The following is a 27,010-nucleotide window of genomic DNA, read 5'->3' on the forward strand; positions in this document are numbered from 1 at the left end:
CACACCTCGCACACCTCACACAGCACACCTCGCACAACACACCTCACATAACACACCTCGCACAACACACCTTACACACCTCACACAACACACCTCACAACACACCTCGCACACCTCGCACAACACACCTCACATAACACACCTCACACAACACACCTCGCACACCTCGCACAACACACCTCACACACCTCACACAACACACCTCACATAACACACCTCGCACAACACACCTCACACACCTCACACAACACACCTCACATAGCACACCTCGCACAACACACCTCACACACTTCACACAACACACCTTGCACAATACACCTCGCACAATACACCTCGCACAGCACACCTCACATAACACACCTCGCACAACACACCTCGCACAACACACCTCACACACCTCACACAAGACACCTCGCACAATACACCTCGCACAACACACCTCACACCTCACACACCTTACACAAGACACCTTGCACAAGACACCTCACACAGGATCCAGTCCAGCTTCTGTCAGATGAACTCAGTAGACACTGACAAGGGTCAAAATAGTAACACAAAGCAACTCCCAGTCATGTCATCAAGTCCTAGTCTCTGAACTGTGTGTGTGTGTGTGTGTGTGTGTGTGTGTTTGTGTGTGTGTGTGTAGTTTCTCAACAGTGTGCGTCTTTGGGACTTCATTGAAGAGCGTGAGCAGCGGTCTGTTGCGTCACCATTGTCGCTCGATGATGATGTGACGGAGTTGAGGGAGCTCTTCATGCAGATGTCAGGATCGAGCCAGGACAGCGCCGCTGGCCCCCTGCCAGACCCAGCCAGACCAGACCAGTAGATAGTAGAGCTACCGGACCCTCACATACGACACACACTGGAAATGGAGCAGACCTGATCAGTAGATTCCAGATGCAGATCCACAGCCATCTTCATCTCCCTGCTTCTTTGTAAGATAAAAGAGCGCTTCATTTCTTTCTTCATGATAGCGATGCAGCCCACCAAAGACTCCGAGCAGGTCTGTCCTGCTCTGGAGGCTGTTACTCAACATCATGTGAGTTCTGTGTCCCAACAAACTAAATGTACAAAAAAATGTCAACAACACACCAAGAATCCTCAGCACCTGTCAGCTCTTCTGACACCACACGACATTACGCTGTGTCATCTGTTACACTGCCTGCCATTCAAAACATGAGCACCGGGTGGTGCCATCTGTGGACCACCTCTTGTTTCACCAACCAGGACTCACTCAACTTTCACCTCTAGAGGGTCACATCCTCTGGTTCAGCTGTCATTCAGATGGTCGGAGAAGGTGCCAGGATTCGCTTTGGAAGGAAACTCGTCCTCCTCAGACCCGACTCAGATTTCAGAGGTTGTCAAACCCAAAGTGGATCCTACCTGACAGGATTCCAGTACCAGTGTGTTTTAATGAGCCCAGACCTCCAGTCAGACTGTGGCCTGCAGTTTGGTATTAACCTTCTCAGGTCTGTAAACATGATACGCATAGATACTGCTTACATCCACAGAGTCATCGGGGTCAGAGGTCACACACTTGCCTGTTCTGTGTGTGTGGCGGTGTGTTGGGGGGGTAGTTAGGATATGTATATTTACAGTGACATTACATGTACATAATATGGATGATATAAGAGATCATTACCGTGAAGTCTGGATTCGTCTTTGTGTTTTAATTTTGGTGAACTTGTGTGCCAGTTGGAATAAGGAGTAAAAAGATTCCTGGTGTAGGGTCCTCCCCCAGCTTCTCAACCTGAGGCTCTAGGACCCCACAAGGTCACATGGCTGTGTTGTGGTATTCAATTAAAACATTTATAAAGGATAAAATTGGAAGCTGTGTTATTTCCTCTCGTAAGTAAGTGTGGTGATAACTTTTAGGCTGGTATCCCAGAGAAGAGGCCTGAGAAGGAAGTCCCGGGACTAAACTGATGGTCCCATAGAGGGGCCGTTAACTGAACCACTGTTGAGACCTGGCAGTTTAACCTTTCTCTTTTGTTACTGGTTGATTGTGTTATCAAGTTGAGTTGGTGTTTAATCTGACATCCCATCAGATCAAAATAAAGCACACTGACATTTGTCAACCTTGAGAATTGAAGTCACCTTCGCTGGTTGTGTTTCTTTTAAGTAAACTGGTTCATAGAGCAGGAGGTGGAGAAACGGGATGAAAAAAACAGCAGCAGTCCCCTCCCACAGCCTTACAAACATGACAACCCGTCAAACACACTTGAACTTCTCTTAGAAAACCAGTTGGTCGTTCATGGAGTACTGCAGCCATGACGGTGCTGCCACGTCTTGGACAGGATCTGACCTCACTAACTTCCTCATTGTTCATCCATCATCCAAGCCGCTTATCCTGCTCTCAGGGTCGCGGGGATGCTGGAGCCTATCCCAGCAGTCACTGGGCGGCAGGGGGGGGGAGACCCTGGACAGGCTGCCAGGCCATCACAGGACACACACACACACACACACACACATTCACACCTAGGTACAGTTTAGTATGGCTGATTCACCTGACCTACATGTGTGGACTCCTTCCTTGTACATCAGAAAATGTTTGCTCATCCAGTATTGTATTTACTTTTTACCTTTTTACCTTCATTTGTGTCCATCACCCATGTGGTGTAACTGGCCAGGGGTAACGCAGCTCACAAACACCAAACGGTTAAATGTTCTGACCAGGAACGTTAGTGAGTCGTTTTACATCATGTATTGATTGTTGTGACAGTGTCGTCGTTGTAGTGCTGTGCTTGTGTCAATTTAGCTGCTGGTGCTGACTTCTCTGTCTGGGTCATCTTCCTCACGAATCTGATCCACTTTCAGAAAACAAGCCTGATTCATGTGTTGAAGTGGTTGGAGCGTAGACTGGAGAAACTAACAAACAGTCACAGTTACAAAGTTTGGACATGAAGATGATTTTATTATCAGAATGAGAAGATCCAGGAGTGGATGAAGATTGTTTTATTATCAGAATGAGAACATCCAGGAGTGGATGAAGATGTTATCAGAATGAAAAGATCCAGGAGTGGATCAAGATGGTTTTATTATCAGAATGAAAAGATCCAGGAGTGGATCAAGATGGTTTTATTATCAGAATGAAAAGATCCAGGAGTGGATCAAGATGGTTTTATTATCAGAATGAGAAGATCCAGGAGTGGATGAAGATGTAATCAGAATGAGAAGATCCAGGAGTGGATGAAGATGTAATCAGAATGAGAAGATCCAGGAGTGGATGAAGATGTAATCAGAATGAGAAGATCCAGGAGTGGATGAAGATGTAATCAGAATGAGAAGATCCAGGAGTGGATGAAGATGTTATCAGAATGAGAAGATCCAGGAGTGGATGAAGATGTTATCAGAATGAGAAGATCCAGTAGTGGATGAAGATGTAATCAGAATGAGAAGATCCAGGAGTGGGTGAAGATGTTATCAGAATGAGAAGATCCAGGAGTGGATGAAAATGTTATCAGAATGAGAAGATCCAGGAGTTGATGAAGATGTTATCAGAATGAGAAGATCCAGGAGTGGATGAAGATGTTAAGAGAATGAGAAGATCCAGGAGTGGGCGAAGATGTTATCAGAATGAGAAGATCCAGGAGTGGATGAAAATGTTATCAGAATGGGAAGATCCAGGAGTGGATGAAGATGTAATCAGAATGAGAAGATCCAGGAGTGGGTGAAGATGTAATCAGAATGAGAAGATCCAGGAGTGGGTGAAAATGTTATCAGAATGAGAAGATCCAGGAGTGGATGAAGATGTTATCAGAATGAGAAGATCCAGGAGTGGATGAAGATGTTATGAGAATGAGAAGATCCAGGAGTGGATGAAGATGGTTTTATTATCAGAATGAGAAGATCCAGGAGTGGATGAAGATGTTATGAGAATGAGAAGATCCAGAAGTGGATGAAGATGTAATCAGAATGAGAAGATCCAGGAGAGGATGAAGATGTTATCAGAATGAAAAGATCCAGGAGTGGATGAAGATGTTATCAGAATGAGAAGATCCAGGAGTGGATGAAGATGTAATCAGAATGAGAAGATCCAGGAGTGGGCGAAGATGTTATCAGAATGAGAAGATCCAGGAGTGGATGAAAATGTTATCAGAATGGGAAGATCCAGGAGTGGATGAAGATGTTATGAGAATGAGAAGATCCAGGAGTGGATGAAGATGGTTTTATTATCAGAATGAGAAGATCCAGGAGTGGATGAAAATGTAATCAGAATGAGAAGATCCAGGAGTGGATGAGGATGTAATCAGAATGAGAAGATCCAGGAGTGGATGAAGGTGTAATCAGAATGAGAAGATCCAGGAGTGGATGAGGATGTAATCAGAATGAGAAGATCCAGGAGTGGGCGAAGATGTTATCAGAATGAGAAGATCCAGGAGTGGGTGAAAATGTTATCAGAATGAGAAGATCCAGGAGTGGATGAAGATGTTATCAGAATGAGAAGATCCAGGAGTGGATGAAGATGTTATGAGAATGAGAAGATCCAGGAGTGGATGAAGATGGTTTTATTATCAGAATGAGAAGATCCAGGAGTGGATGAAGATGTTATGAGAATGAGAAGATCCAGAAGTGGATGAAGATGTAATCAGAATGAGAAGATCCAGGAGAGGATGAAGATGTTATCAGAATGAAAAGATCCAGGAGTGGATGAAGATGTTATCAGAATGAGAAGATCCAGGAGTGGATGAAGATGTAATCAGAATGAGAAGATCCAGGAGTGGGCGAAGATGTTATCAGAATGAGAAGATCCAGGAGTGGATGAAAATGTTATCAGAATGGGAAGATCCAGGAGTGGATGAAGATGTTATGAGAATGAGAAGATCCAGGAGTGGATGAAGATGGTTTTATTATCAGAATGAGAAGATCCAGGAGTGGATGAAAATGTAATCAGAATGAGAAGATCCAGGAGTGGATGAGGATGTAATCAGAATGAGAAGATCCAGGAGTGGATGAAGGTGTAATCAGAATGAGAAGATCCAGGAGTGGATGAGGATGTAATCAGAATGAGAAGATCCAGGAGTGGATGAGGATGTAATCAGAATGAGAAGATCCAGGAGTGGAGGTGACGTCACTGTGGTGCGCTAGCCATGCAGATGGTCAATGTTACTGGGAGAGTCTCCACAGTTTTCCAAGATAAATAAATGTCAGAACCATGTTTACCAGAATCAAGTTTATCAGAACCATGTTTACCAGAACCAAGTTTATCAGAACCATGTTTACCAGAACCAAATTTATCAGAATCGTTTATCAGAACCATGTTACCAGAACCAAGTTTATCAGAACCATGTTTACCAGAATCAAGTTTACCAGAACCAAGTTTATCAGAACCATGTTTACCAGAACCAAATTTATCAGAATCGTTTATCAGAACCATGTTACCAGAACCTAGTTTATCAGAACCATGTTTACCAGAATCAAGTTTACCAGAATCAAGTTTATCAGAACCAAGTTTATCAGAATCAAGTTTACCAGAACCAAGTTTATCAGAACCATGTTTACCAGAACCAAATTTATCAGAATCGTTTATCAGAACCATGTTACCAGAACCAAGTTTATCAGAACCATGTTTACCAGAATCAAGTTTACCAGAATCAAGTTTATCAGAACCAAGTTTATCAGAATCAAGTTTACCAGAACCAAGTTTATCAGAACCATGTTTACCAGAACCAAATTTATCAGAATCGTTTATCAGAACCATGTTACCAGAACCAAGTTTATCAAAATCAAGTTTACTAGAATCAAGTTTACCAGAATCAAGTTTATCAGAACCATGTTTATCGGCCATGTAGGTCTGCACGAATATGGAAGGTGACTGTGGTTTGGTGGCTGTGTGTATTTACCATGGAATAGCAACACTACAACACAACAGCCTTCACATGTGTACTACACAACAAGGCCTGAGTGAGTGAGGCAGGGGGAGTAAGAGGAGGGGTAGGGTGCAGGGAGGAGGTCAGACAGCAACACTACAACACAACAGCCTTCACATGTGTACTACACAACAAGGCCTGAGTGAGGGAGGCAGGGGGAGTAAGAGAGGGGGGGTAAGGTGCAGCGGTGCAGGGGGGAGTAAGAGGGGGGGTAAGGTGCAGCGGTGCAGGGAGGAGTAAGAGGGGGGTAAGGTGCAGCGGTGCAGGGAGGAGTAAGAGGGGGGTAAGGTGCAGCGGTGCAGGGGGGAGTAAGAGGGGGGGTAAGGTGCAGCGGTGCAGGGGGGAGTAAGAGGGGGGTAAGGTGCAGCGGTGCAGGGGGGAGTAAGAGGGGGGGTAAGGTGCAGCGGTGCAGGGGGGAGTAAGGGGGGGTAAGGTGCAGCGGTGCAGGGGGGAGTAAGAGGGGGGTAAGGTGCAGCGGTGCAGGGGGGAGTAAGAGGGGGGGTAAGGTGCAGCGGTGCAGGGGGGAGTAAGGGGGGGTAAGGTGCAGCGGTGCAGGGAGGAGTAAGAGGGGGGGTAAGGTGCAGCGGTGCAGGGGGGAGTAAGAGGGGGGTAAGGTGCAGCGGTGCAGGGGGGAGTAAGAGGGGGGGTAAGGTGCAGCGGTGCAGGGGGGAGTAAGAGGGGGGGTAAGGTGCAGCGGTGCAGGGGGGAGTAAGAGGGGGGTAAGGTGCAGCGGTGCAGGGGGGAGTAAGAGGAGGGGGTAAGGTGCAGCGGTGCAGGGAGGAGTAAGAGGGGGGGTAAGGTGCAGGGGTGCAGGGGGGAGTAAGAGGGGGGGGTAAGGTGCAGGGGTGCAGGGGGGAGTAAGAGGAGGGGGTAAGGTGCAGCGGTGCAGGGGGGAGTAAGAGGGGGGGGTAAGGTGCAGGGGTGCAGGGGGGAGTAAGAGGGGGGGGTAAGGTGCAGGGGTGCAGGGGGGAGTAAGAGGGGGGGGTAAGGTGCAGCGGTGCAGGGGGGAGTAAGAGGAGGGGGTAAGGTGCAGGGGTGCAGGGGGGAGTAAGAGGGGGGTAAGGTGCAGCGGTGCAGGGGGGAGTAAGAGGGGGGGTAAGGTGCAGCGGTGCAGGGGGGAGTAAGGGGGGGGGTAAGGTGCAGCGGTGCAGGGGGGAGTAAGAGGAGGGGGTAAGGTGCAGCGGTGCAGGGGGGAGTAAGAGGGGGGGTAAGGTGCAGCGGTGCAGGGGGGAGTAAGAGGGGGGGTAAGGTGCAGGGGTGCAGGGGGGAGTAAGAGGGGGGGGTAAGGTGCAGCGGTGCAGGGGGGAGTAAGAGGAGGGGGTAAGGTGCAGCGGTGCAGGGGGGAGTAAGAGGAGGGGGTAAGGTGCAGGGGTGCAGGGGGGAGTAAGAGGGGGGTAAGGTGCAGCGGTGCAGGGGGGAGTAAGAGGGGGGGTAAGGTGCAGCGGTGCAGGGGGGAGTAAGAGGGGGGGTAAGGTGCAGGGGTGCAGGGGGGAGTAAGAGGGGGGGTAAGGTGCAGCGGTGCAGGGGGGAGGAGGTCAGACCTGCTGAAACACGTCATGTCAGCCCTCAGAGGAAGTTGGACCAGGTCATCCGGACACGACGTTTATTGAAGAAACGTGTCATCTAAGTGACCTCTTCAGTGTCCTGCGCTTACCGGCGTTGTGCGCATGCGTAAAGACAGGCGTTAGCAGGTTACTACGTACATGCCGGAGGTACACGGACATCAAATACGCGCATCGTATTTCAACAGTTGGTTCAAATCAATCGGAAGCGTTTAGTTTGATTCATTCTTCGCTCGGGTTCGAGTCGCTCTGGCTCCGTGTCGGTTACCTCTGAAAACACAACAGCGACACCTCGTGGTTGAGGTGGCGTAGAGCCGCTGCAGTGTGTTTTCAACGATTCTTTTGGGGGGGGGGGGCAAAAAGCAAGATTTGTGTGTTCAGGGCGCAGTTGGCTTTCCAGGAGCAACTCGTACAGGATTACAGTCTTGTTCCGTTCAACACGGGGCACTTGGCTCCACGGGGGCTCCATGGGGGCTCCATGATGGCTCCACCATGGGGGCTCCACCATGGGGGCTCCATGGGGGCTCCACCATGGGGGCTCCATGGTGGCTCCATGGGGGCTCCATGGTGGCTCCAGGGCTTCCGCTGCTTCCTACCGGGATTTATGAGGCGAAGAAGAAAGTCGGCTTGTGGCCGTTCAGGGACGAGCAGACTGGTTTATTTCCCTGCTGCAGGATCACGCGTCCTGCAAGCTGCGGTGCTACTGAAGCTGGCTTTATGCAGATGAGAATAATAATAATAATAATAATAATAAATAATAAATCACTCTTATAGAGCGCTTTCCTAACACGCCAGGTGGCTTCACAATAAACGGGGTGAAACAAGACAACAGAAAAACACAACACAGACATACAGGGCTGAATGGGAAGATGGGTGGGAAGGAGGGTGGATGGGAAGATGGGTGGGAAGATGGGTGGGAAGGGGAATGGGAAGGGGGATGGGAAGGTGGATGGGAAGATGGGTGGGAAGATGGGTGGGAAAGGGGATGGGAAGATGTGTGGGGAGGCGAATGGGAAGGGGAATGGGAAGATGGGTGGGAAGGGGAATGGGAAGGGGGATGGGAAGATGGGTGGGAAGGGGAATGGGAAGATGTGTGGGGAGGGGAATGGGAAGGGGAATGGGAAGATGTGTGGGGAGGGGAATGGGAAGATGGGTGGGAAGGGGAATGGGAATGGGAAGATGTGTGGGAAGGGGAATGGGAAGGGGAATGGGAAGATGTGTGGGGAGGGGAATGGGAAGGGGGATGGGAAGGGGAATGGGAAGGTGGATGGGAAGATGGGTGGGAAGATGGGTGGGAAAGGGGATGGGAAGATGTGTGGGGAGGCGAATGGGAAGGGGAATGGGAAGATGGGTGGGAAGGGGAATGGGAAGGGGGATGGGAAGATGGGTGGGAAGGGGAATGGGAAGATGGGAAGATGTGTGGGGAGGCGAATGGGAAGGGGAATGGGAAGATGGGTGGGAAGGGGAATGGGAAGGGGGATGGGAAGATGTGTGGGGAGGGGAATGGGAAGGGGAATGGGAAGATGTGTGGGGAGGGGAATGGGAAGATGAGTGGGAAGGGGAATGGGAAGATGTGTGGGAAGGGGAATGGGAATGGGAATGGGAAGATGTGTGGGAAGGGGAATGGGAAGGGGAATGGGAAGATGGGTGGGAAGGGGAATGGGAAGATGTGTGGGAAGGGGAATGGGAAGATGGGTGGGAAGGGGAATGGGAAGGGGAATGGGAAGGGAGGCCACGAGTGGGAGAAGCGGCGGCCACACACGACGCCAGCAGTACTCTCCCACTTAAACACACGTGCATTTAAAACGTGTTCGGCTCAATGCTCTGGGTCTGCTGCGGATCTGCTCTGGATCTGCTGCGGATCTGCTCTGGATCTGCTCTGGGTCTGCGGCGGATCTGCTCTGGATCTGCTGCGGATCTGCTGCGGATCTGCTCTGGGTCTGCTCTGGATCTGCTCTGGGTCTGCTCTGGATCTGCTCTGGGTCTGCTCTGGATCTGCTCTGGGTCTGCTGCGGATCTGCTCTGGATCTGCTCTCGGTCTGCTGCGGATCTGCTCTGGATCTGCTCTGGGTCTGCGGCGGATCTGCTCTGGGTCTGCTGCGGATCTGCTCTGGGTCTGCTGTGGATCTGCGGCGGATCTGCGGCGGATCTGCTCTAGGTCTGCTCTGGGTCTGGTGCGGATCTGCTCTGGGTCTGCTCTGGATCTGCTCTGGGTCTGCTGCGGCCATGCCGGTGCTCTCTGGATAACTGGAATCTCTTTACGAGCGTCAGAAGGTCCAGTTATAAGAAAAGCTGGGTACTTCCCGGAGAGCCGGCATCCTGGTCCGCAGGCGGCTCGAGCAGGCCGGGTACGGCTCAGGACGTGTTCGGTAGGTTCCGCTGACTTCCAGCTGTGGTACGTGCGTGACGGACGGGCCAAGTCCAGCATAATGGCGGCCCACCGCTCTCCGCGGCGGCCGCTTGCCGGTGCGCGTCTGCTGCGTAACCGCCGCCAGCCTCAGCAGCGGGGCCGTGTGCAGAGGGGGAAGGAGGCGGAGGAGGAGGCGGCGGCGGGAGGAGGAGGAGGAGGAGGAGGAGGAGGGGTGCCGTGTGCAGACCGCGTGTGGCGCAGAGGAGAGAGGAGGGATCGAAAACAAACAGGCAGAGTCCCGTCGCGAGGTGAGTCTCCGACATTAAACTCTATTTCTCCCCCGTTTCACACCCGCGGCTCCCGGGGCTCGGCGGCTCCCGTGGCCGGGTGCCCCGGGAGCCGCCGAGCCCCGGGGTGCCGCGGCCGGGCCGGGAGGCGGAGAGGTCGGCTACGAAGCCAGCAGAGCCCGGACAGAGCCAGGCTAACGACTAGCGTGCTAGCTCCAGACCTGACAGCGCACCTCGGCCTACCGCGCCAGGCGCGGGCCGGACTATGATGACACGTAAAGAGATGGCCGGGGAGCGCCGCGTACCCCCCCCCCAAACCCCACCCCCCCCGCCGTCCGCAGCCGCCTGTCTGCCCGCCCGGCCGCCCGCCCGGCACACGGCGGGGGCGGTGCTCAGGGTCACAGGGCGCAGCGCTGCTGGACGAGCCCAACGTGTCTTTAAACGCCAGACTATTAGCGGCTTAAAACACGAATAAATTACTATTACTTAATAAATTACTATTACTTTAACACATTAAATTACTATTACTTAATAAATTACTATTACTTTAACACATTAAATTACTATTACTTAATAAATTACTATTACTTTAACACATTAAATTACCGTTACTTAATAAATTACAATTTAACACATTAAATTACTATTACTTAATAAATTACTATTACTTTAACACATTAAATTACTATTACTTAATAAATTACTATTACTTTAACACATTAAATTACTATTACTTAATAAATTACTATTACTTTAACACATTAAATGACCATTACTTAGTAAATTACTATTACTTTAACACATTAAATTACTATTACTTAATAAATTACTATTACTTTAAAACATTACATTACTATTACTTTAAAACATCAAATTACTATTACTTTCACACATTAAATTACTATTACTTTAAAACATCAAATTACTATTACTTTCACACATTAAATTACTATTAATTTAACACATTAAATTACTATTACTTTAACACATTAAATTAATATTACTTAATAAATTACTATTACTTTAAAAACGTTTTACTAGGAGTTTAAAAACAATAAATTACTATTACTTTAGAAACGTTTTACTATGAGTTTAAAAACAACACATTACTATTAATTTAGAAACGTTTTACTATGAGTTTAAAAACAATACATGACTATTACTTTAAAAACGTTTTACTATGAGTTTAAAAACAATAAATTACTATTACTTTAGAAACGTTTTACTGAGTTTAAAAACAATAAATTACTATTACTTTAGAAACGTTTTACTATTGGTTTAACAACACGAATAAATTACTATTACTTTAAAACATTAAATTACTATTACTTAAAAAATACTATTAGATTAAAACATTAATAAATTAGAATAAAACAAATTACTATTAGTTTAAAAATATTAATAAATTATTGGTTTAAAAAGCATTTATTAATTACTATTAGTTTAAAAAAAATAAATTAATATTAGTTTAAAAAATTACTAGTAGATTAAAACATTAAATTACTTTTAGTTTAAAAATGTGATAAATTACTATTAGTTTAAAAAAATTAATAAATTACTATCGGATTAAAACAAATTACTATTAGTTTAAAAACATTAATAAATTATTAGTTTAAAAAGCATAAATAAAGTGCTATTAGTTTAAAAAGCATGAATAAATTACTATTAGTTAAAAAAAATTAATAAATTATTAGATTGAAAATTAATGAATTTCTATTGGATAAACATTTAAAAAATTACTATTGGATTAAAAACATGTATAAATTACTATTAGTTTCAAAAATTAACAAATGACTGTTAGTGTAAAAACATGAATAAATTACTCTTAGTTTAAGAACTCAGACTGCTTCTAGTTTGAATTGTGTTAACGTTTGACTGTTAAGGTTTTGAAAGTTACCATGAAACTCCACGGTGTTAAAAAGTACTACAGTATACTGCCACATGCAGGAAGGGGTTGACAGTAGAGCAGCAGTACTACTGTCGTTAGTGTCACACTACTACAACTTCTGAACAGTGTTAACATGAATGAAGTAGCTGTAAGAAGTGGCAGCATTAGACTACATGTGAAAAGTGTTCACGTTCAGATACGAGTAGATCTGAGAAGAAGAATTAAACTTCTTCTTTCATTATTTTGTGATTTAATAAGAGCTCATTCTCGAGCTTCTTGTAAGCCTCCTGGTGTGTTTTGTTGGTATTTACTGTGTAAGCAGTCATGACCATGGAGTAGAGGCAAAACTGTCCTGCCCTGTCTGACTGCTGGGAGACCCCTGTGTTTTTACCCCCCCCCCGGTGTTTTTACCCCCCCCCCGGTGTGATTGCGACTCTCATTCTGGCCCCTGTGTAAGTGACAATACCTGCGCCTGGTTTCCCAGTAAGATGAGCGCAGCAGCAGCAGCGGCGGCGGCGGCGGCGGCGGCGGCGGCGGCGGCGGCGGCCGGTGTCGCAGTCAAGCCCGCAGCAGCCAGTTAGGTAAGACGTGTGTTGCTGTAGTAACGGGGGCAGTACCTGGTTACACTGTACAAGCAGCTTAAGGCCGCTCCCTGCGTGCTGACAGGTGCCTCCGCCGAAGCAGCGATCGTCAACGTGTTCTTCACTTTCCACCTTGAAGAAGTTCGGTAAGAATCGGGAAGTGCCACTGCCGGCACCAGGGCTTCAGTCGTGTCCTGTACTGAAGCTAGACGTTGCTGGTCATGACAGAGGACCTGAGGGGACCCACGGGGATCCCGGCATGCGGTTCTGTAGTACGGAGGGAGTCCTGTTCCTCACGGTGTAGTTTGTGGTCACCGTCCACAAGTTCTTATGAAGTCCAGAGACAGCAGATGTGCTGGCAGCTGGACCAGACCGACTCGGGAACCAAACCAGGCTCACATCCAAACTGTAGGGAGCTTGTAGAAGACAGAACAGACGGCTGTGAGTGGTCAGACAGGTGTGGTGTCTGTGGCGTCTAGCAGCCCGTCTGCGTTGTGGACGCCAGTCATGTCGCTCGTTCTGTGGTACTTCCTCAAGTCCTGCTGGTCTGGCGCCTCGGGGTCTGCAGCTCAGTTGGGGACCAGCAAAGTCGCTCACTACACATGTGGAGAGCATACTAGAATTCAGGCAATGAATAAAAGATGAGAGACTGTTGATTCGTTATTTAAGAACGAGCCTGTCTAACAGTCCTGGTCTCTGCTGTGGCCTGCACAACACACGGCACAGTGACGCAAAACCTCCACCCCCGTGAGACCCGCTGACGCGGCTTGGTCACCAAGCCGCGTCAGCGGGTCTCACTCCAGACTGCAGAGGGCACTGACTTACATGGGTCCGGATCAACTGATCCGACCCGGTCAGATGGGGCGTGACTCTGGTGTGGAGGCTCTCTCGGTGTACTGAACACAGGATAACAACACTGCAACACAACAACCTCCACACACACACACGCACACACACACACACACACACACACACACACACACACACACACACACTATATATACACAAGGACGGACCACACACACAGTCAGTGGTGCAGAGACTACATCAGAGATGCTGAAGTACACCTTAGCAGCTCACTGACATAGTACACGCCTGAGGTAGATGGACATGACAGAGCGTACCAGTATACATACGATGTACAGTACACAGTATATACAACATGTACTGTACAGTAGATATACACCTGTACAGTACAACATGTACAGTACAGTATATACACATATACAGTACAGTATATACACATGTACAGTACAGTATATACACATGTACAGTACAGTATATACACATGTACAGTACAGTATATACAACATGTACAGTACAGTATATACACATGTACAGTACAGTATATACAACATGTACTGTACAGTAGATATACACCTGTACAGTACAACATGTACAGTACAGTATATACACATGTACAGTACAGTATATACACATGTACAGTACAGTATATACAACATGTACTGTACAGAATATACAACATGTACAGTACAGTATATACACATGTACAGTACAGTATATACACATGTACAGTACAGTATATACACATGTACAGTACAGTATATACAACATGTACAGTACAGTATATACACATGTACAGTACAGTATATACAACATGTACTGTACAGTAGATATACACCTGTACAGTACAACATGTACAGTACAGTATATACACATGTACAGTACAGTATATACACATGTACAGTACAGTATATACAACATGTACTGTACAGAATATACAACATGTACAGTACAGTATATACACATGTACAGTACAGTATATACACATGTACAGTACAGTATATACAACATGTACAGTACAGTATATACACATGTACAGTACAGTATATACAACATGTACAGTACAGTATATACACATGTACAGTACAGTATATACAACATGTACAGTACAGTATATACACATGTACAGTACAGTATATACAACATGTACAGTACAGTATATACACATGTACAGTACAGTATATACAACATGTACAGTACAGTATATACAACATGTACAGTACAGTATATACAACATGGTTGGATTTATTGACAGTGTTAAGTGTTCCTTTGAATGACAGCCTGTAGAAATAAACTTTTTATATCTGGTTGTTTTGGGGTACAGTGCTCTGTAGCGCCTGTCAGAGAGGAGGAGCTGGAACAGGTTGTTTCGGGGTACAGTGCTCTGTAGCGCCTGTCAGAGAGGAGGAGCTGGAACAGGTTGTTTCGGGGTACAGTGCGCTGTAGCGCCTACCAGAGGGGAGGAGTTGGAACAGGTTGTTTCGGGGTACAGTGCTCTGTAGCGCCTGTCAGAGAGGAGGAGCTGGACCAGGTTGTTTCGGGGTACAGTGGTCTGTAGCGCCTGTCAGAAGGGAGGAGCTGGAACAGGTTGTTTCGGGGTACAGTGCTCTGTAGCGCCTGTCAGAGAGGAGGAGCTGGAACAGGTTGCTTCGGGGTACAGTGCTCTGTAGCGCCTGTCAGAGAGGAGGAGCTGGAACAGGTTGTTTCGGGGTACAGTGCGCTGTAGCGCCTACCAGAGGGGAGGAGTTGGAACAGGTTGTTTCGGGGTACAGTGTTCTGTAGCGCCTGTCAGAAGGGAGGAGTTAGAACAGGTTGTTTCGGGGTACAGTGCTCTGTAGCGCCTGTCAGAGAGGAGGAGCTGGAACAGGTTGTTTCGGGGTACAGTGTTCTGTAGCGCCTACCAGAGGGGAGGAGCTGGAACAGGTTGTTTCGGGGTACAGTGCTCTGTAGCGCCTGTCAGAGAGGAGGAGCTGGAACAGGTTGTTTCGGGGTACAGTGCTCTGTAGCGCCTGTCAGAGAGGAGGAGCTGGACCAGGTTGTTTCGGGGTACAGTGGTCTGTAGCGCCTGTCAGAGAGGAGGAGCTGGAACAGGTTGTTTCGGGGTACAGTGCTCTGTAGCGCCTGTCAGAGAGGAGGAGCTGGAACAGGTTGTTTCGGGGTACAGTGCTCTGTAGCGCCTGTCAGAGAGGAGGAGTTGGAACAGGTTTTTTTGGGGTACAGTGCTCTGTAGCGCCTGTCAGAGAGGAGGAGCTGGAACAGGTTGTTTCGGGGTACAGTGCTCTGTAGCGCCTGTCAGAGAGGAGGAGCTGGACCAGGTTGTTTCGGGGTGCAGTGGTCTGTAGCGCCTGTCAGAGAGGAGGAGCTGGAACAGGTTGTTTCGGGGTACAGTGCTCTGTAGCGCCTGTCAGAGAGGAGGAGCTGGAACAGGTTGTTTCGGGGTACAGTGCTCTGTAGCGCCTGTCAGAGAGGAGGAGTTGGAACAGGTTTTTTTGGGGTACAGTGCTCTGTAGCGCCTGTCAGAGAGGAGGAGCTGGAACAGGTTGTTTCGGGGTACAGTGCTCTGTAGCGCCTGTCAGAGAGGAGGAGCTGGAACAGGTTGTTTCGGGGTACAGTGTTCTGTAGCGCCTGTCAGAGAGGAGGAGCTGGAACAGGTTGTTTCGGGGTACAGTGCTCTGTAGCGCCTGTCAGAAGGGAGGCGTTGGAACAGGTTTTTTTGGGGTACAGTGCTCCGTAGCACCTGTCAGAGAGGAGGAGCTGGACCAGGTTGTTTCGGGGTACAGTGCTCTGTAGCGCCTGTCAGAAGGGAGGAGTTGGAACAGGTTTTTTTGGGGTACAGTGTTCTGTAGCGCCTGTCAGAGAGGAGGAGTTGGAACAGGTTTTTTTGGGGTACAGTGTTCTGTAGCGCCTGTCAGAGAGGAGGAGCTGGAACAGGTTGTTTCGGGGTACAGTGTTCTGTAGCGCCTGTCAGAGAGGAGGAGCTGGAACAGGTTGTTTCGGGGTACAGTGCTCTGTAGCGCCTGTCAGAGAGGAGGAGCTGGAACAGGTTGTTTCGGGGTACAGTGCTCTGTAGCGCCTGTCAGAGAGGAGGAGCTGGAACAGGTTGTTTCGGGGTACAGTGCTCTGTAGCGCCTGTCAGAGAGGAGGAGTTGGAACAGGTTGTTTCGGGGTACAGTGTTCTGTAGCGCCTGTCAGAAGGGAGGAGTTAGAACAGGTTGTTTCGGGGTACAGTGCTCTGTAGCGCCTGTCAGAGAGGAGGAGCTGGAACAGGTTGTTTCGGGGTACAGTGTTCTGTAGCGCCTGTCAGAGAGGAGGAGCTGGAACAGGTTGTTTCGGGGTACAGTGTTCTGTAGCGCCTGTCAGAAGGGAGGAGTTGGAACAGGTTTTTTTTGGGGTACAGTGCTCTGTAGCGCCTGTCAGAGAGGAGGAGCTGGACCAGGTTGTTTCGGGGTACAGTGCTCTGTAGCGCCTGTCAGAAGGGAGGAGTTGGAACAGGTTTTTTTTGGGGTACAGTGCTCTGTAGCGCCTGTCAGAGAGGAGGAGCTGGACCAGGTTGTTTCGGGGTACAGTGCTCTGTAGCGCCTGTCAGAGAGGAGGAGTTGGAACAGGTTTTTTTGGGGTACAGTGCTCTGTAGCGCCTGTCAGAGAGGAGGAGCTGGACCAGGTTGTTTCGGGGTACAGTGGTCTGTAGCGCCTGTCAGAGAGGAGGAGCTGGAACAGGTTGTTTCGGGGTACAGTGCTCTGTAGCGCCTGTCAGAGAGGAGGAGCTGGAACAGGTTGTTTCGGGGTACAGTGCTCTGTAGCGCCTGTCAGAGAGGAGGAGTTGGAACAGGTTTTTTTGGGGTACAGTGCTCTGTAGCGCCTGTCAGAGAGGAGGAGCTGGAACAGGTTGTTTCGGGGTACAGTGCTCTGTAGCGCCTGTCAGAGAGGAGGAGCTGGAACAGGTTGTTTCGGGGTACAGTGTTCTGTAGCGCCTGTCAGAGAGGAGGAGCTGGAACAGGTTGTTTCGGGGTACAGTGCTCTGTAGCGCCTGTCAGAAGGGAGGCGTTGGAACAGGTTTTTTTGGGGTACAGTGCTCCGTAGCGCCTGTCAGAGAGGAGGAGCTGGACCAGGTTGTTTCGGGGTACAGTGCTCTGTAGCGCCTGTCAGAAGGGAGGAGTTGGAACAGGTTTTTTTGGGGTACAGTGTTCTGTAGCGCCTGTCAGAGAGGAGGAGTTAGAACAGGTTGTTTCGGGGTACAGTGCTCCGTAGCGCCTGTCAGAGAGGAGGAGCTGGACCAGGTTGTTTCGGGGTACAGTGCTCTGTAGCGCCTGTCAGAAGGGAGGAGTTGGAACAGGTTTTTTTGGGGTACAGTGTTCTGTAGCGCCTGTCAGAAGGGAGGAGTTGGAACAGGTTTTTTTTGGGGTACAGTGCTCTGTAGCGCCTGTCAGAGAGGAGGAGCTGGACCAGGTTGTTTCGGGGTACAGTGCTCTGTAGCGCCTGTCAGAGAGGAGGAGTTGGAACAGGTTTTTTTGGGGTACAGTGCTCTGTAGCGCCTGTCAGAGAGGAGGAGCTGGACCAGGTTGTTTCGGGGTACAGTGGTCTGTAGCGCCTGTCAGAGAGGAGGAGCTGGAACAGGTTGTTTCGGGGTACAGTGCTCTGTAGCGCCTGTCAGAGAGGAGGAGCTGGAACAGGTTGTTTCGGGGTACAGTGCTCTGTAGCGCCTGTCAGAGAGGAGGAGTTGGAACAGGTTTTTTTGGGGTACAGTGCTCTGTAGCGCCTGTCAGAGAGGAGGAGCTGGAACAGGTTGTTTCGGGGTACAGTGCTCTGTAGCGCCTGTCAGAGAGGAGGAGCTGGAACAGGTTGTTTCGGGGTACAGTGTTCTGTAGCGCCTGTCAGAGAGGAGGAGCTGGAACAGGTTGTTTCGGGGTACAGTGCTCTGTAGCGCCTGTCAGAAGGGAGGCGTTGGAACAGGTTTTTTTGGGGTACAGTGCTCCGTAGCGCCTGTCAGAGAGGAGGAGCTGGACCAGGTTGTTTCGGGGTACAGTGCTCTGTAGCGCCTGTCAGAAGGGAGGAGTTGGAACAGGTTTTTTTGGGGTACAGTGTTCTGTAGCGCCTGTCAGAGAGGAGGAGTTGGAACAGGTTTTTTTGGGGTACAGTGTTCTGTAGCGCCTGTCAGAGAGGAGGAGTTAGAACAGGTTGTTTCGGGGTACAGTGCTCTGTAGCGCCTGTCAGAGAGGAGGAGCTGGACCAGGTTGTTTCGGGGTACAGTGGTCTGTAGCGCCTGTCAGAGAGGAGGAGCTGGAACAGGTTGTTTCGGGGTACAGTGCTCTGTAGCGCCTGTCAGAGAGGAGGAGCTGGAACAGGTTGTTTCGGGGTACAGTGCTCTGTAGCGCCTGTCAGAGAGGAGGAGCTGGAACAGGTTGTTTCGGGGTACAGTGCTCTGTAGCGCCTGTCAGAGAGGAGGAGCTGGAACAGGTTGTTTCGGGGTACAGTGGTCTGTAGCGCCTGTCAGAGAGGAGGAGCTGGAACAGGTTGTTTCGAGGTACAGTGCTCTGTAGCGCCTGTCAGAGAGGAGGAGCTGGAACAGGTTGTTTCGGGGTACAGTGCTCTGTAGCGCCTGTCAGAGAGGAGGAGCTGGAACAGGTTGTTTCGGGGTACAGTGGTCTGTAGCGCCTGTCAGAGAGGAGGAGCTGGAACAGGTTGTTTCGGGGTACAGTGCTCTGTAGCGCCTGTCAGAGAGGAGGAGCTGGAACAGGTTGTTTCGGGGTACAGTGCTCTGTAGCGCCTGTCAGAGAGGAGGAGCTGGAACAGGTTGTTTCGGGGTACAGTGTTCTGTAGCGCCTGTCAGAGAGGAGGAGCTGGAACAGGTTGTTTCGGGGTACAGTGCTCTGTAGCGCCTGTCAGAAGGGAGGAGTTGGAACAGGTTTTTTTGGGGTACAGTGTTCTGTAGCGCCTGTCAGAGAGGAGGAGCTGGACCAGGTTGTTTCGGGGTACAGTGGTCTGTAGCGCCTGTCAGAGAGGAGGAGCTGGAACAGGTTGTTTCGGGGTACAGTGCTCTGTAGCGCCTGTCAGAAGGGAGGAGTTGGAACAGGTTTTTTTGGGGTACAGTGCTCCGTAGCGCCTGTCAGAGAGGAGGAGCTGGACCAGGTTGTTTCGGGGTACAGTGCTCTGTAGCGCCTGTCAGAAGGGAGGAGTTGGAACAGGTTTTTTTGGGGTACAGTGCTCTGTAGCGCCTACCAGAGAGGAGGAGCTGGAACAGGTTGTTTCGGGGTACAGTGCTCTGTAGCGCCTGTCAGAGAGGAGGAGTTGGAACAGGTTTTTTTGGGGTACAGTGCTCTGTAGCGCCTGTCAGAGAGGAGGAGCTGGACCAGGTTGTTTCGGGGTACAGTGGTCTGTAGCGCCTGTCAGAGAGGAGGAGCTGGAACAGGTTGTTTCGGGGTACAGTGGTCTGTAGCGCCTGTCAGAGAGGAGGAGCTGGAACAGGTTGTTTCGGGGTACAGTGCTCTTTAGCGCCTGTCAGAGAGGAGGAGCTGGAACAGGTTGTTTCGGGGTACAGTGCTCTGTAGCGCCTGTCAGAGAGGAGGAGTTGGAACAGGTTTTTTTGGGGTACAGTGCTCTGTAGCGCCTGTCAGAGAGGAGGAGCTGGAACAGGTTGTTTCGGGGTACAGTGCTCTGTAGCGCCTGTCAGAGAGGAGGAGCTGGACCAGGTTGTTTCGGGGTACAGTGCTCTGTAGCGCCTGTCAGAGAGGAGGAGCTGGAACAGGTTGTTTCGGGGTACAGTGCTCTGTAGCGCCTACCAGAGAGGAGGAGCTGGACCAGGTTGTGACCAGGGTGTGATGGGTCTGCAGTGATAAGTCGTGTCATCCTCGTGTCCTCACACACCAGTATACACCTGGTCTTGTCCTACGCATGACAAGTGCGGTTACCTGGGTTTTGATTGGGCAGCACGGTATATTCTCAGTCTGCAGCATCAACAGTGTGTCAGTGTGAACACCAACACACACTTTTCTCTCGCCTGTTCTGCCATGAACACACTGTGTTGTTGCACACCTCTACAACTCAGTGTTCACATTCTCACTCTGATGACATGTAAAGAAAACAAAGCAGGTTGTTGTTACATTTGCCCTGCAAATGTGAAAGTGTTGTTATTTTATCCATCTGAAGCATGAGGGTCATCCCAGCATGCTTCAAAAGAAACCCCGACTATGAAGACCTGTACACCTGGTCACATCATGAAGACCTGTAGACCTGATCACATTATGAAGACTTGTACACCTGATCACATCATGAAGACCTGTAGACCTGATCACATTATGAAGACTTGTACACCTGATCACATTATGAAGACTTGTACACCTGATCACATTATGAAGACTTGTACACCTGATCACATTATGAAGACTTGTACACCTGATCACATTATGAAGACTTGTACACCTGATCACATTATGAAGACTTGTACACCTGATCACATAATGAAGACTTGTACACCTGATCACATTATGAAGACTTGTACACCTGATCACATTAATCTTGGCATCAGCTGTAAACGTGATGTAAAACTCTACACGTCTTAGTTTGGACTCCGTTGAGCCTTTTCCACCTGAATCCAAGCTCAGCATTAGCAAGAGGGACCAGACAGAAGACAGCGTTAGCAGGAAGGACCAGAAAGAGACATGACTGAACAGGGAGGACCAGACAGAAGACATGACTGAACAGGAAGGGCCAGATAGAAGACAGCATTAGAAGAAAGGACCAGACAGAAGACTTGACTGAACAGGAAGGACCAGACAGAAGACATGACTGAACAGGGAGGACCAGACAGAAGTCAGCGTTAGCAGGAAGGACCAGACAGAAGACATGACTGAACAGGGAGGACCAGACAGAAGTCAGCGTTAGCAGGAAGGACCAGACAGAAGACATGACTGAACAGGAAGAACCAGACAGAAGACATGACTGAACAGGAAGGATCAGACAGAAGACATGACTGAACAGGAAGGACCAGACAGAAGACAGCGTTAGCAGGAAGGACCAGACAGAAGACATGACTGAACAGGAAGAACCAGACAGAAGACATGACTGAACAGGGAGGACCAGACAGAAGACATGACTGAACAGGGAGGACCAGACAGAAGTCAGCGTTAGCAGGAAGGACCAGACAGAAGACTTGACTGAACAGGAAGGACCAGATAGAAGACAGCATTAGCAGGAAGGACCAGACAGAAGACTTGACTGAACAGGAAGGACCAGACAGAAAACATGACTGAACAGGAAGGACCAGACAGAAGTCAGCATTAGCAGGAAGGACCAGACAGAAGACAGCATTAGCAGGAAGGACCAGACAGAGGACATGACTGAACAGGGAGGACCAGACAGAAGACAGCATTAGCAGGAAGGACCAGACAGAGGACATGACTGAACAGGGAGGACCAGACAGAAGACATGACTGAACAGGGAGGACCAGACAGAAGTCAGCGTTAGCAGGAAGGACCAGACAGAAGACTTGACTGAACAGGAAGGACCAGACAGAAGACATGACTGAACAGGGAGGACCAGACAGAAGTCAGCGTTAGCAGGAAGGACCAGACAGAGGACATGACTGAACAGGAAGGACCAGACAGAAGACATGACTGAACAGGGAGGACCAGACAGAAGTCAGCGTTAGCAGGAAGGACCAGACAGAAGACTTGACTGAACAGGAAGGACCAGATAGAAGACAGCATTAGCAGGAAGGACCAGACAGAAGACTTGACTGAACAGGAAGGACCAGACAGAAGTCAGCATTAGCAGGAAGGACCAGACAGAAGACAGCATTAGCAGGAAGGACCAGACAGAAGACATGACTGAACAGGGAGGACCAGACAGAAGTCAGCGTTAGCAGGAAGGACCAGACAGAAGACAGCATTAGCAGGAAGGACCAGACAGAGGACATGACTGAACAGGGAGGACCAGACAGAAGACAGCATTAGCAGGAAGGACCAGACAGAGGACATGACTGAACAGGGAGGACCAGACAGAAGACATGACTGAACAGGGAGGACCAGACAGAAGTCAGCGTTAGCAGGAAGGACCAGACAGAAGACTTGACTGAACAGGAAGGACCAGACAGAAGACATGACTGAACAGGGAGGACCAGACAGAAGTCAGCGTTAGCAGGAAGGACCAGACAGAGGACATGACTGAACAGGAAGGACCAGACAGAAGACATGACTGAACAGGGAGGACCAGACAGAAGTCAGCGTTAGCAGGAAGGACCAGACAGAAGACTTGACTGAACAGGAAGGACCAGATAGAAGACAGCATTAGCAGGAAGGACCAGACAGAAGACTTGACTGAACAGGAAGGACCAGACAGAAGTCAGCATTAGCAGGAAGGACCAGACAGAAGACAGCATTAGCAGGAAGGACCAGACAGAGGACATGACTGAACAGGAAGGACCAGACAGAAGACATGACTGAACAGGGAGGACCAGACAGAAGTCAGCGTTAGCAGGAAGGACCAGACAGAAGACTTGACTGAACAGGAAGGACCAGACAGAAGACATGAATGAACAGGAAGGACCAGAGAGAAGACATGACTGAACAGGAAGGACCAGACAGAAGACAGCATTAGCAGGAAGGAACAGACAGAAGACTTGACTGAACAGGAAGGACCAGACAGAAGACATGACTGAACAGGGAGGACCAGACAGAAGTCAGCGTTAGCAGGAAGGACCAGACAGAAGACTTGACTGAACAGGAAGGACCAGACAGAAGACATGACTGAACAGGAAGGACCAGACAGAAGTCAGCATTAGCAGGAAGGACCAGACAGAAGACAGCATTAGCAGGAAGGACCAGACAGAGGACATGACTGAACAGGAAGGACCAGACAGAAGACATGACTGAACAGGGAGGACCAGACAGAAGACATGACTGAACAGGGAGGACCAGACAGAAGACATGACTGAACAGGAAGGACCAGACAGAAGACATGACTGAACAGGAAGGACCAGACAGAAGTCAGTTTAGCAGGAAGGACCAGACAGAAGTCAGCATTAGCAGGGAGGACTAGACAGAAGACAGCCTTAGCAGGAAGGACCAGACAGAAGACAGCGTTAGCAGGGAGGACCAGACAGAAGACATGACTGAACAGGAAGGACCAGACAGAAGACATGACTGAACAGGAAGGACCAAACAGAAGACATGCCTGAACAGGAAGGACCAGACAGAAGACAGCGTTAGCAGGGAGGACCAGACAAGACATGACTGAACAGGGAGGACCAGACAGAAGTCAGTTTAGCAGAAAGGACCAGACAGAAGTCAGCTTCAGCAGGAAGGACCAGACAGAAGACATGCCTGAACAGGAAGGACCAGACAGAAGACATGACTGAACAGGAAAGACCAGACAGAAGACATGACTGAACAGGGAGGACCAGACAGAAGACATGCCTGAATAGCAAGGACCAGACAGAAGACATGACTGAACAGGGAGGACCAGACAGAAGGCATGCCTGAACAGGAAGGACCAGAGAGAAGACATGACTGAACAGGGAGGCCCAGAGAGAAGACATGCCTGAATAGCAAGGACCAGACAGAAGACATGACTGAACAGGGAGGACCAGACAGAAGACATGACTGAACAGGGAGGACCAGACAGAAGACATGACTGACCAGGAAGGACCAGACAGAAGACATGACTGACCAGGAAGGACCAGACAGAAGAAATGACTGAACAGGGAGGACCAGACAGAAGACATGACTGACCAGGAAGGACCAGACAGAAGACATGACTGAACAGGAAGGACCAGACAGAAGACCTGACTGAACAGGAAGAACCAGACAGAAGACATGACTGACCAGGAAGGACCAGACAGAAGAAATGACTGAACAGGAAGGACCAGACAGAAGACAGCGTTAGAAGGACCAGACAGAAGTCAGTGTTATGAGGAAGGACCAGACAGAAGTCAGCGTTAGCAGGGAGGACAAGACAGAAGACAGCGTTGCAGGGAGGACCAGACAGAAGACATGACTGAACAGGAAGGACCAGACAGAAGACAGCATTAGCAGGAAGGACCAGACAGAAGACATGACTGAACAGGGAGGACCAGACAGAAGACATGACTGAACAGGAAGGACCAGACAGAAGACAGCATTAGCAGGAAGGACCAGACAGAAGACATGACTGAACAGGAAGGACCAGACAGAAGACATGACTGAACAGGAAGGACCAGACAGAAGACAGCGTTAGCAGGAAGGACCAGACAGAAGACATGCCTGAACAGGAAGGACCAGACAGAAGACATGACTGAACAGGAAGGACCAGACAGAAGACAGCGTTAGCAGGAAGGACCAGACAGAAGACATGCCTGAACAGGAAGGACCAGACAGAAGACATGACTGAACAGGGAGGACCAGACAGAAGACATGACTGAACAGGAAGGACCAGACAGAAGACATGACTGAACAGGGAGGACCAGACAGAAGACATGACTGAACAGGGAGGACCAGACAGAAGACAGCGTTAGCAGGGAGGACCAGACAGAAGACATGACTGAACAGGGAGGATCAGACAGAAGACATGACTGAACAGGGAGGACCAGACAGAAGACATGCCTGAACAGGAAGGACCAGACAGAACACATGACTGAACAGGGAGGACCAGACAGAAGACATGACTGAACAGGGAGGACCAGACAGAAGACAGCGTTAGCAGGAAGGACCAGACAGAAGACATGACTGAACAGGGAGGACCAGACAGAAGACATGACTGAACAGGGAGGACCAGACAGAAGACATGACTGACCAGGAAGGACCAGACAGAAGACATGACTGAACAGGAAGGACCAGACTGAAGACATGACTGAACAGGAAGGACCAGACAGAAGACAGCGTTAGCAGGAAGGACCAGACAGAAGACATGACTGACCAGGAAGGACCAGACAGAAGACATGACTGAACAGGAAGGACCAGACAGAAGTCAGCGTTAGAAGGACCAGACAGAAGTCAGTTTTAGCAGGAAGGACCAGACAGAAGTCAGCGTTAGCAGGGAGGACAAGACAGAAGACAGCGTTAGCAGGGAGGACCAGACAGAAGACATGACTGAACAGGAAGGACCAGACAGAAGTCAGTTTAGCAGGAAGGACCAGACAGAAGTCAGCATTAGCAGGGAGGACTAGACAGAAGACAGCCTTAGCAGGAAGGACCAGACAGAAGACAGCGTTAGCAGGGAGGACCAGACAGAAGACATGACTGAACAGGAAGGACCAGACAGAAGACATGACTGAACAGGAAGGACCAAACAGAAGACATGCCTGAACAGGAAGGACCAGACAGAAGACAGCATTAGCAGGGAGGACCAGACAAGACATGACTGAACAGGGAGGACCAGACAGAAGTCAGTTTAGCAGAAAGGACCAGACAGAAGTCAGCTTTAGCAGGAAGGACCAGACAGAAGACATGCCTGAACAGGAAGGACCAGACAGAAGACATGACTGAACAGGAAAGACCAGACAGAAGACATGACTGAACAGGGAGGACCAGACAGAAGACATGCCTGAATAGCAAGGACCAGACAGAAGACATGACTGAACAGGGAGGACCAGACAGAAGGCATGACTGAACAGGGAGGACCAGACAGAAGACATGCCTGAACAGGAAGGACCAGAGAGAAGACATGACTGAACAGGGAGGCCCAGAGAGAAGACATGCCTGAATAGCAAGGACCAGACAGAAGACATGACTGAACAGGGAGGACCAGACAGAAGACATGACTGAACAGGGAGGACCAGACAGAAGACATGACTGACCAGGGAGGACCAGACAGAAGACATGTCTGAACAGGAAGAACCAGACAGAAGACATGACTGACCAGGAAGGACCAGACAGAAGACATGACTGAACAGGAAGGACCAGACAGAAGTCAGCGTTAGAAGGACCAGACAGAAGTCAGTGTTAGCAGGAAGGACCAGACAGAAGTCAGCGTTAGCAGGGAGGACAAGACAGAAGACAGCGTTAGCAGGGAGGACCAGACAGAAGACATGACTGAACAGGAAGGACCAGACAGAAGTCAGTTTAGCAGGAAGGACCAGACAGAAGTCAGCATTAGCAGGGAGGACTAGACAGAAGACAGCCTTAGCAGGAAGGACCAGACAGAAGACAGCGTTAGCAGGGAGGACCAGACAGAAGACATGACTGAACAGGAAGGACCAGACAGAAGACATGACTGAACAGGAAGGACCAAACAGAAGACATGCCTGAACAGGAAGGACCAGACAGAAGACAGCGTTAGCAGGGAGGACCAGACAAGACATGACTGAACAGGGAGGACCAGACAGAAGTCAGTTTAGCAGAAAGGACCAGACAGAAGTCAGCTTTAGCAGGAAGGACCAGACAGAAGACATGCCTGAACAGGAAGGACCAGACAGAAGACATGACTGAACAGGAAAGACCAGACAGAAGACATGACTGAACAGGGAGGACCAGACAGAAGACATGCCTGAATAGCAAGGACCAGACAGAAGACATGACTGAACAGGGAGGACCAGACAGAAGGCATGCCTGAACAGGAAGGACCAGAGAGAAGACATGACTGAACAGGGAGGCCCAGAGAGAAGACATGCCTGAATAGCAAGGACCAGACAGAAGACATGACTGAACAGGGAGGACCAGACAGAAGACATGACTGAACAGGGAGGACCAGACAGAAGAC

General features: G+C 49.6%; 3 protein-coding genes across 5 annotated transcripts in view; all 3 read left to right on the forward strand.

Annotated features, from left to right (window-relative positions):
- The window catches only part of mkrn2 (makorin, ring finger protein, 2), a 78,279-nt gene extending 76,193 nt beyond the window's left edge, over positions 1 to 2,086 (forward strand). For both annotated transcript variants that reach the window (XM_056272962.1, XM_056272963.1), the window contains one exon: positions 647 to 2,086. In XM_056272962.1, coding sequence (XP_056128937.1) covers positions 647 to 826 — 180 coding nt within the window. In that variant the 3' untranslated portion in view covers positions 827 to 2,086. The remainder of the gene's footprint in view (positions 1 to 646) is intronic.
- A 6,243-nt stretch (positions 2,087 to 8,329) lies between these two features.
- On the forward strand, positions 8,330 to 8,983 carry LOC130133144 (protein qua-1-like). The gene has a single exon (XM_056301938.1). The coding sequence runs from the start codon at positions 8,330 to 8,332 to the stop codon at positions 8,981 to 8,983; it is 654 nt and encodes a 217-aa protein (XP_056157913.1).
- A 1,024-nt stretch (positions 8,984 to 10,007) lies between these two features.
- Positions 10,008 to 27,010, forward strand: part of cnbpb (CCHC-type zinc finger, nucleic acid binding protein b) — a 52,438-nt gene continuing 35,435 nt past the window's right edge. Inside the window, exon 1 of one of the 2 annotated variants that reach the window (XM_056273722.1) lies at positions 10,008 to 10,090. The gene's annotated coding sequence lies outside the window, so the exon portion shown is untranslated. Of the gene's footprint in view, positions 10,091 to 12,491; positions 12,539 to 27,010 lie in introns of those variants that run through there. The other variant, XM_056273723.1, reaches the window with a different exon arrangement.

This window comes from Lampris incognitus, chromosome 2 (assembly GCF_029633865.1).
Source record: "Lampris incognitus isolate fLamInc1 chromosome 2, fLamInc1.hap2, whole genome shotgun sequence".
Classification (NCBI taxonomy): Eukaryota; Metazoa; Chordata; class Actinopteri; order Lampriformes; family Lampridae; genus Lampris; species Lampris incognitus.

Excerpts from the sequence above, each read along its gene's own strand:
- LOC130133144 (XM_056301938.1), top strand. The coding sequence starts at position 8,330 with ATGGGTGGGAAGATGGGTGGGAAGGGGAATGGGAAGGGGGATGGGAAG.